The 10,853-nt window shown below is 51.6% G+C and overlaps 1 protein-coding gene across 4 annotated transcripts in view; it reads right to left on the bottom strand.

Annotated features, from left to right (window-relative positions):
* Positions 1-10,586, bottom strand: part of PGAM5 (PGAM family member 5, mitochondrial serine/threonine protein phosphatase) — a 32,353-nt gene extending 21,767 nt beyond the window's left edge. For all 4 annotated transcript variants that reach the window (XM_037733182.1, XM_017513627.2, XM_017513629.2 and 1 more), the window contains exon 1: positions 10,341-10,586. In XM_037733182.1, coding sequence (XP_037589110.1) covers positions 10,341-10,531 — 191 coding nt within the window. In that variant the 5' untranslated portion in view covers positions 10,532-10,586. The remainder of the gene's footprint in view (positions 1-10,340) is intronic.
* Between the last annotated feature and the right edge of the window lie 267 nt (positions 10,587-10,853).

Genomic DNA, 10,853 nt, shown 5'->3' with positions numbered 1-10,853 from the left:
GCGACCCCGGGTACAGAGAACGCCAGGCCAGGAAAGAGGACAGCAGGCGGAAAGTGTCCACGGGGCCAGGATGGTCTCCCTGACCATGATGCGTCATGTGATGCCCACCAGCTGCCACCAGCTATGCGGTTGTTTCAGTTCAAAAGCAAAGTTAAATAAAATTAAAACACCATGTCCTCAGTCATACTAAGCACATTTTAAACACTCAGGGCTGAGTGAGGAGGCTCACGCCTGTATTCCCAACACTTTGGGAGGCTGAGGCGGGCAGATCACTTGAGGTCAGGAGTTTCAGACCATCCTGGCCAACACGTTAAAACCCCATCTCTACTAAAAATACAAAAATGAGCCAGGCATGGTGGCAAGTGCCTGTAATCCCAGCTACTCAGGAGGGTGAGGCAGGAGAATCCCTTGAACCTGGGAGGCAAAGGTGGCAGTGAGCTGTGATTGTGCCACTGCACTCCAGCCTGGGCAACAGAGTGAGACTCTGTCTCCACAAAATATAAAAGAAACGTTCAGCAGCCACATGGTGTAGTGACTATCAAATCAGACAGTGAGAAGGACATTCCCATTATGAAGCCCTATTCCAGAGCTGCTGGAATCTGAAAGAGCTGATCAGTTGGGGGCCAGGGATCCCCACCACATAGCTCATACTTGTAATCCTAGCACTTTGGGAGGCAAAGGTGGGTGGATAGCTTGGGCCCAGGAGTTCAAGACCAGCCTAGGCAAGATAGGAAGACCCCATCCCTACAAAAGCAGAAAAACTAGCCAGGCAAGGGGCCTGCAGCTGTAGTCCCAGCTATTCAGGCTGGGGAGGGAGTACTGCTTGAGCTTGGGAGGGAGCCGTGACCTCACCATTGCACTGCACTGTGCTCCATCCTAGGAACAGAGAAAGACCCTGTCTCAACAAACAAAAAAATTCAGTAGTACATGTCACTGAGACCGCGGCCGAAAAGGAAGCTTTGGAAGGACACAGTGGTCACTCAAGGGCTCTGTCCGGGCCCTGCTGGCCTGTCATGAACCAGGCCAAGACTCACACTGGCAGGTATGGGGGAGTCAGGCTGAGCCAGAGAAAATATCTGGGAGCTGTAGGCACTGAGACAGGAAGCCGTGCACTGCATGAGGCTCTGGAACTTTCCAGCGTGGAAAGTGAGATGCAAGAGGAAGCATGTGTCTTCTAGCACCTTGCTGTAGTTGTTCGTGCCTTCTGTCTGTACGAGTCCTTCCCCAGCCCACAAAGCCCAGTTCCCATCTCCCCAGACATGGCAAGAAAATGCAGAATGCCTGCTTCAGTGAGGAAAGGCTGGGCTCAACTCCCGGTTCTATTTCAAGTTATTTATTTAGTTATTTTTGAGACGGGGTCTTGCTCTGTGACCCAGGCTGGAGTGCAGTGGTGCGATCTCGGCCCGCTACAGCCTCCACCTCCCAGGTTCGGGCGATTCTCCTGCTCAGCCTCCCAAGTAGCTGGGATTACAGGTGACTGCCATCATGCCTGGCTAGTTTTTGTATTTTTAGTAGAGACGGGGTTTTGCCATGTTGATCAGGCTGGTCTTGAATTCCTGACCTCAAGTGATCCGCCTGCCTCAGCCTCCCAAAGTGCTGGGATTACAGGCATGAGCCACCATGCCCAGCCTACCTCAAGTTCTTTTTTTTTTTTTTTTTTTTTTTTTTGAGACAGAGTCTCGTTCTGTCACCAGGCTGAGTGCAGTGGCGGGATCTCTGCTCACTGCAACCTCCATCTCCCAGGTTCAAGTGATTCTCCTGCCTCAGCCTCCCAGGTAGCTGGGACTATAGGCGTGTGCCACCACGTCCAGCTAATTTTTGTATTTTTAGTAGAGATGGGGTTTCACCATGTTGGCCAGAATGGCCTTGATCTTTTGATCTTGTGATTACCCCGCCATGTCCTCCCAAAGTGTTGGGATTACAGGCATGAGGCACTGTGCCTGGCCTCAAGTTCTTCAACCTCAGAGTGAATCTGTTTCCTTAAAAAGGCCTAAGAAATTCAGAATATTGTATTGATTTTTTAAAAAAGAATACAACTCCAGGCACGGTGGCACATGCCTATAATCCCAGCACTTTGGGAGACGGAGGTGGGCAGATCACAAGGTTAGGAGTTTGAGACCAGCCTGGCCAATATGGTCAAACCCTGTCTCTACTAAAAATACAAAAGTTAGCCAGGGCATGGTGGTGGGCGCCTGTAGTCCCAGCTACTCAGGAGGCTGAGGTAGGAGAATCGCTTGAACCCACTCCAGCCTGGATGACAGAGCGAGACTCGGTCTCAAAAGAAAGAAAGAAAAAAAAAGAATATAACTCCAGTTATGTTCTTTTTTTTGAGAAAAACATTAGACAAATCTCAACTGAGGGACCTTCTACGAAATACCTGAGAATGAGATGCCTTAAAACAGTCATGATCATTAAAACAAGTCTGAGAAATTGTCACAGCTAAAATGTGCCTAAGGGCTGGGTATGGTAGTTCACACCTGTAATCACAGCATTTTGGGAGGCCGAGGTTGGTGGATCGCGTGGTCAGCAGTTCCAGACTAGCCTGACTAACATGGTGAAACCCCATCTCTACTAAAAACACAAAAATTAGCCGGGCGTGCTGGTGCGTGCCTGTAATCCCAGCTACCCAGGAGGCTGAGGCAGGAGAATCCCTCAAACCCTGGAGGTGAAGGGTTCACCTGCCATTACACTCCAGCCTGCGTGACAGAGACTCCATCTCAAAAGAAAACATAATGCCTAAGGAAGCATGAAAACTACTTGTTATATGGGTCCTGGAACAGAGAACGGTAGGTTAAGAGCTGAGAACTCTCAATGAAGCACTGGCTCATTAGTTGTGATATTTATACTGAAGAGGGAGACCCAGCTATCTCAGATCAGCTTCCCCTTTTCATTCCTAAGACTGTAAACTGAAACCTTTTCATATGTAATTCCTGAGACTGTAAACCGAGACCCTTTTCATATGTTAAGCTATAAACCGAAGATTCTTCCACGTGTAACTCTAAAGTATGAGCCTATATAAAGACGCAACCTTCCTTTGTTAGGGGAGCTTGGCTGTTGGGCAACTACGCCACCTTGTTCCCGGCCCAATAAGCCCTCCTTCCTCCTGTATTAGTGTCCCAGAGATCCGTTTCCCGTGGCCGCTCCTGCTACATTTTGGTGCGTTGGCCGGGAAGCGAGTCTCTGATAGCAGACGGCGGGAAAAAGTCTCTTAGGTGGTTTGCCTAGCCCCGTGGAGCATCCCTTCGGGGGGACTCCTGCTCGCTGGGCTGACACATCCTGAGAGCGCTCCTGGGCAGGTATTTGCCCGGTGGAAAAGCCTCGCCTGAGGAGCAACGAGGCCCTGCAGTGCGGATCCACCCAGTGGCTGAACACGGAGGAGGAACGAGCATTTGGGGAAGTCTGGACCACTGAATTGGGTAAGATTGAACCTGGGAAAGTAGCCCACCCTGTTTTGGGTGGAAGCGTGGCCTGATCACCCATGGGTGCCAGATGGGCACGTTGGAAGGTAGCTCTCTGTAACCCTTGAAGCTTTTGCTTATGGTTTTGAGTTGGAAGGAGAGCAATCGGATGTGTCTCTGTCTGTGTCCAGCCGGACTCATCAGTCATAAAAGGTATCGGGCCCATTAGGAAGGGCCTCATGCGTCGAGCAGTTTGTAAGAATTACAGACAGCCACGTAAGGCTGAGTGAAGAAGCCTCTGGGCGTTGTGAAAGGATTGAAGCGAGTGTAAATCGGAGAGTGCTCGTGCTGCGTCTTGCTAGGTGGGAACTGCTGTGAGTGAACTAACATTCTCCTAAGTGTGGGAATTGTTTCTTTGAAGTGCTAATATGGGTCACTCCCATAGCAAGCCCACCCCTTTAGGAACCATGCTGAAAATTTTCAAGAAGGGATTTAGTGGGAATTATAAAGTAACTATGACACTGGAGAAATCAAGGGCTTTATGTGGGGAAGATTGGCCAGCATTTAGGGTGGGTTGGCTCCCAGAGGGGACCCTAGACAGGCCCCTTGTCTCCAAAGTAAGGCATGAGGTTATATACGGTGAGCTACAACACCTTGATCAATTTCCATACGTAGACTGGTGGTTGCAGTTAGTGTTAAACCCTCCGAAGTGGCTAGAGAGCAGGCAGCAACTGTTTTAGTAGCCAAGGGACAGACTGCCAGAAACCACCGTCCCCCTCACCGCCGAGACACGCAGACTCCCAAGTCCAGGCAAATTCAGTGGCAGAAACAGGCAGGATTTGCATGTACGAATACTTCAGTTATTGGAAGTGGCTAACCAGGCATTTGTAAAGCAAGAGGCGGTACGCCAGAGGGAAAATCACAGGGAAAGGGAACGTCAGGCTCAACGGAAGGCCGACTTGACAGCTGCTGCTATGAGAGGAACACCCCCAAGAGTGTGGAAAAAGGGGAGTTCCTGCAAAGACCCCCAGTCTGCCCACCCGTGCCTGCAATGCGATCAGTGTGCATTTTGTCGAGAAATGGGACACTGGAAGAAAAAAAAAAAGTCCACAGTTAATGGGAGAACAGGGCGAACCTAAGCACGAGGATCCAGATAAAAAGTGAAGGGGCTCTGTTCAATCTGATGGGAGGGCCGCTGGACTAAAAGAGAGGGGGCCGGACTCCTATGCCCCCAAAGAGCCCACAGTCCGGACGACAGCCTGTAACCCCCCATGGAAAAAAACAGAACCAATGTTGTTAGAGCTATTAAGGTGTTAAGAGAAGGCTTTCTTGTACTTAATGGACTGCCCCAGCCCCTTCTCCGGCAAAACCTGTTGTGCAAATTGAGGGCCACTATCCCATTCAAAAAGGAGACTCCCTGCAGCTAAAAATGCCTTAGGCAGGGGTCATCCAGGCTCTCATTGTCCCTTGGGAAGGAGGGTGGAGGCTTCCTAGTCAGAAGCCAAAGACTGGTAACATTGCCCAGGCCGCGTGGCTTTGCACCCAACTCATACACGCAGTTGGGATTATTGCCAGCAGAGGATACTTGATTCACTTAATTGGACTTAAAGAACACCTCCTTAGCATTGGACTGGCCTCGGAGGTTCAAAAACTATTTGCATTTCAATGGGAGAAACCCAGAAGCCGGTGTAACCACTCAATACACCTGGACCCAGCTTCCCAGGGGCTCGAAAACTCTCTCATCATCCTTGGGGAGGCATCAGCCCGTGACCACCCCCCTAGAATCTTCCTGCTTGCATGCTGCCCCTGTATGCTGATAACCTTCTTTTGGGACACCCCACGGCAGTCGGGTGCGCAAACAAATGCCTTACTTCGGCACCTGGAGGACTGTGGGTATAAAGTGTCTAAAACAAAAGCCCAGATTTGCCAAAAAGCAAATGCATTATCTAGGGGGAACGCAGCCTAGAAGCAGAGCGGAAGCAAGCCGCTTGCAGACTGACAGAACGTGAGACTAAAACGCAGGCGAGAGAGCTCCTGGGAGCCGTGGGTTTTGTAAATTGTGGATTTCCAAACTTCGCAGTACTAGCCAAACCCCTCTTTGATGTGACAAAGTGGGGAGACAAGGAGCCCTTTGAATGGGGATCCCAGCAGCGCCAGGCCTACCAGGAACTGGAAACAAAACTAATGTCAGCTCCAGCTTTGGGGCTGCCTGATTTAACAAAGCCCTTCACATTACATGTGGCAGAAAGAGAAAAGTGGCAGTTGGGGTCCCTGTCCAAACAGTAGGACCTTGGCCCAGGCCTGTAGCTTACCTCTCCAAGCAGCTGGATGGAGTTTCCAAAGGATGGCCCCCATGCTTAAGGGCCCTGGCAACAACTGCTGTGCTGGCACAAGAAGCAGATAAGCTAACTCGGGGACAGAACGTAAATATCAAGGTGCCTCATGCAGCAGTGACTCTGATGAATACCAGAGGGCACCACCGGTTATCAGATGTCAGGTTGACCAAATACCAGAGCCTGCTACGTGAAAATCCCCGCATCACCATTGAAGACTGCAACACCTTGAACCCCGCCACTTTGCTCCCAATGTCAGAGGGCCCCGTGGAACACAACTGTGCTGAAGTCCTGGACACAGTCTATTCCAGCAGGCCTGATCTTCGGGACCAGCCATGGACAGTAGCAGACTGGGAGGTGTATGTGGATGGGAGCAGCTTTGTCAATCCACGAGGGGACACATGTGCAGGCCACGCCGTGGTAACTCTGGACACTGTAATCGAGGCCAAATCCCTGCCTCAGGGCACCTCGGCTCAGAAGGCTGAACTCATTGTTTAACTCAAGCCCTACAGCTGAGTGAAGATAAGGTTGTAAACATTTACAGCGATTTGCCATTTTCTCGATTCTCGATTCGCCTTCCCGTCTCTCCAAGTACATGGAGCACTGTTCAAAGAGAGAGGCCTGTTAACTTCAGGGGGAAAAGAAATCTTGCAGCTGCTAGAAGCAGTCTGGAAGCCCCGGAGGGTGGTGGTCGTGCATTGCCGAGGACGTCAGCGGGCCCACACCTCCGTGGCCCTGGGAAATTCCCGAGCGGATTCAGCAGCTTCATAGGGCGGCATCTGCCCCCTACCAAGTAGCAGTCACAGCCCCGCTGATTCCCCAGATCCCTGATCTAATATCTACTTACTCTAAGGAGGAAAGAGACTTTCTCCAGACAGAAGGGGGCAACTGATTAAAGAAGGATGGATCCAACGGCCAGAAGGAAAAATAGCAGCACCACAGCTGCTGGGGGCCGCAGTTGTTCAAGCTGTACATGAGACCACTCATTTAGCTCAAGAGTCGCTTGAAAAGATGTTGGGCTGGTACTTTTACATCTCACACTTCACAGCCTTGACCAAAACTGCAGCACAGCGATGCATTACATGTTGGCAACACAACGCGAGGCAGGGTCCAGGTATTCCACCTGGAATTCAAGCTTATGGAGCAGCTCCACTTGAAGATCTCCAGGTAGACTTTATTGAAATGTCCAAGTGTGGGGGACATAAGTATTTGTTGGTCCTGGTGTGCACATACTCTGGGTGGGACTGAAAGAGCCCATGAAGTAACCTGTGTGCTACCTCAAGATCTTATCCCTAGGTTTGGACTACCACCGCACATCGGGGCAGACAGTGGACCAGCATTTGTGGCAGATTTAGTCCGGAAAACAGCTTTGGATATCACCTGGAAACTGCACACTGCCTACCGACCTCAGAGTTCCGGAAAAGTGGCAAGAAAATGAACCGGACCATCAAAACAGCTTAGGGAAAGTGTTCAGGAAACCAGATTAGAGTGGGTGCAGGCACTTCCCTTGGGGTTATTCAAAATTAGAGGCACCCCCTTTAGGAAAAACAGGATATTCCCCTTATGAAATCTTGTATCATAGGCCCCCTCCCACACTCCGGGCACTCCCAGGAACTCCTCGGGAGTGGGGGGAGATTGAGTTAGGACACGAGCTCTAGGGAAAATCGTCCAGGGTATTTCAATCTGGGTAAATGACAGATGTCCTGTAGCCTTTTTCTCCCCAGTTCACCCTTTCTCACCAGGTGATCACGTGTGGATAAAGGACAGGAGTACAGCCCCTCCAAAGCCACAATGGAAAGGACCTCAGACCTGATGCTGACCAATCCCACAGCCGTGAAGGTAGAGGGAATCCCAGCCTGAATCCACCACAGCTGTGTAAAAACCAGCAACACCTGAGACTTGGACCAAGGCAAGGACTGCAGAATCACCTTAAAAAGGACAACAGGCCTTGCTCCAGCCACATCCCAGAAGGTGGCTGGTCCACGCACGGCCGAAGCATGAGGAGATTCATCGTGGGACTTGTTCTTCTTAATATTTGGATTTGTACAGCAGGAACATTAACTAATTTTGAAGAATGCCCTCAGTATGTACACCAGGTAGGGCGTAAAAGTTCCTGCCATTCTTTTGTCCTGCAGTTCTTATAAATGTATGGGGACCTGTTTATATAACGGTACTCAATATAAGGTTATGTGTAATCCGTGAGATGGACAGGTCGCTGTGTCACAGGCATCATTAAGCCCTCTTTCTTCCTATTATCTGTTAAGACAGGTGAGCTTATAGGGTATCTGGTCTGCTCCACCAGGGAGAAGAGAGACCTAAAAATAAGGGATCGGACAGATGATGAGAGACCACCAGAGAGAATTATTGAGTATTACAGGCAGGCCACATGGGCCGAGGATGGCTCATGGGGATACCAGAGTCCTATTTACATGCTCAACCAGATCATCCGGTTGCAGGCTGTTTTGGAAATACTAATGAAACGGGCAAAGCTCTGTACCTCTTGGCCCAACAAGAAACTCAAATGAGAAACGCGATTTATCAGAACCGACTGGCCCTAGATCGTTTGCTGGCAGCCGAAGGAGGAGTTGGGAAAATTCGGTCTAACCAACTGCTGTCTGCACATGGATGACCAGGGGCAAGCAGTGGAGGATACTGTGTGAGACACGACCAGACTGGCACACGTGCCTGTACAGGTGTGGCACGGGTTTAACCCTGAGTCCTTATTTGGAGGTTGGTTCTCATGCTTGGCAGGATTCAAAACCCTCATCCTAAGTGTTCTAATAATAGGTGTTTGTTGACTGCTCCCTTGTCTACTGCCCCGTTCCTTCAGATGAGGGGATTCATCACTACTGTAGTTAGCCAAAAAGTGACATCACAAGTGTATTATATGAAACATTATCAGTCGGTTTCTTCAGAAAATCTGGAAACTGAGAATGAAAGTGAGACCTCTCACTAATATTGTAAAGTGGTGAGGGTCGCAAAGGGGGGATGAAGAGGAGACCCAGCATCTCAGATCAACTGCCCATTTTCATTCCTAAAACTGTAAACTTCCCCCTTTTCATTCCTAACACTGCAAACTGAAACCTTTTCATATGTAATTCCTGAGACTGTAAACCGAGACCCTTTTCATATGTTAAGCTATAAACCGAAGATTCTTCCATGTGTAACTCTAAAGTATAAGCCTATATAAAGACGGAACCTTCCTTTGTTAAGGGAGCTTGGCTGTTGGGCAACAATGCCACCTTGCTCCCGGCCCAATAACCCCTCCTTCCTCCTGTATTAGGTGTCCCAGAGATCCGTCTTCCGCAGCCGCTCCTGCTACAATACCATACTTAGTGTAAGACGCTAATAAACGAAGAAACTAGGTATGAAACATAGAGGGAGAAGCCAGGCGCTGTGGCTCACGCCTGTAATCCCAGCACTTTAGGAGGCTGAGACAGGTGGATCACATGAGGTCAGGTGTTCAAGACCAGCCTGGACAACGTGGTGAAACCCTGCCTCTTAAAAAAAGAAAAAAAAAAAAAAAAAAAAAAAAAAAAAAATATATATATATATATATATATATGGAAATATAGAGGGAGTCTATTATCTTTGCAACTTTTCTGTAAATGCAAAACTAAAGTTTACTTTAAAAAAACTAACGGTTATCAAAAGAAAAAATCTTTGAAGCACCTAACTACAACCACTGTAGTTTAATGCTGTGCCCCCTCTCAAAGTAGGAAGTATGAGTTAGCGCTGGGCAAACCGTCCCCGCCTCTAGAGCAGTCCTGGCCAACAGAAACAACGCCAGCAACATGTGAAATTACCTTCTAACAGCAACATTAGCAAAGCAAACAGGTGAGTTTAACTCAATATGCTAAAAATACTATCATGTGAACACATAATCAATGTTAAAAACCTGCACTACTTTTGTTTTTCTTTCTTTGAGACAGGTGGCTCAGGCTGGGGGGAAGCGGCCGGATCCTGGCTCACACACGGCAGCCGGGGACTCCTGGACTCAAGGCGTCCTCCTACCTCGGCCTCCCCAGGCGCGTGCCACCTCGTATGGCTGTTTTTCGCGTGTTTTTTGAAGAGATGGGGTCTCACTATGTGGCCCGGGCTGGTTTCAATTCCTGGGCTCAAGCCGTCCTCCGGCCTCGGCCTCCCAAAAGCTGGGATTACAGGCGTCAGCTACCGCACCCGGCCTTGCTTTGGCTGCTAAATTGGCGTAAACTAAGCGTTGCCTTCAGGAATCGCACGAGCCATATTTCAGACGCTCAATAACCACACAAGGCTCAAGGGCGCGCTCCCGGAAAGGACCCTGGAGGAGGCCGGGCTTCCGCCCCAGCCTCGCTCCGGGGACGGCACCCAGGGTGGGCTCGCGGGGACGGGGAGAAGGGGGAGGACGCGGCGGAGCCCGGCCCCCACAAGCCGGCAGGAAGGGCCCGCCGCCCCCGAACCCTCAGCGCAGAGCGCCCCCGAAGGCGGCCCCAGCCTCGACCCGATCCCGACTCCGATCCAACCTTATGTCCCGCCCGACCAATCCTGACCCAGGTCCCGATCCCGATCCCAACGGTAACATCAGCCCTGAACCCCATCCCGGCCCGGCACCGACCAGCCCAGCACGCACCTGTCCCAGTTGGGGTCCCAGACGCCGGGGCTCGGCCGCGCGCCTCCCGCCCAGGCCGGCGGCTCAGCCGGACGTGGCTCCGCGTCCCCGCCCGCACGCGGCTTCCCTACCGCCACGGCCGAGAAGAGCACGGCGGCCGAGCCTCCCGCCAGCCCGCAGGCCGCCAGCTGCAGCGCCTGCCGGAACGCCATGCTGCCAGCTCCCGCGCAGGCGCCCACGGCCCCGACGGCGCGGCGCGAGGGACACGCTTCCCCAAGCGACCGCGTCCGACCGGCGGGGGCGGAAGTCCCGCCTCCTGGGGCGGGGGGCGGGGCCGCCTTCCGGGAAAGTGGTGTTTTCGCCGAGCCACGGGCCCGCCACCCTCCGGTCGGGTCACTTGTGCTCGGGAGCGTTTAGGGGCGCAGGTACGGACTGGGTTCCGGGGACGCCGGGAGGGCGGTGCGGGGCTTTCCAGAAGGTTCCGCCCCGGAAGTGCCTGCCCAGGCCGGAGGCGGGGTGCCGGGCGGAGACGCG

The sequence above is a fragment of the Cebus imitator genome, unplaced genomic scaffold (genome assembly GCF_001604975.1).
Source record: "Cebus imitator isolate Cc_AM_T3 unplaced genomic scaffold, Cebus_imitator-1.0 Scaffold497, whole genome shotgun sequence".
In the NCBI taxonomy this organism is placed as follows: domain Eukaryota; kingdom Metazoa; phylum Chordata; class Mammalia; order Primates; family Cebidae; genus Cebus; species Cebus imitator.
The sequence above is the reverse complement of the archived record's forward strand: the minus strand, read 5'-3'. Positions and strand labels throughout refer to the sequence as shown.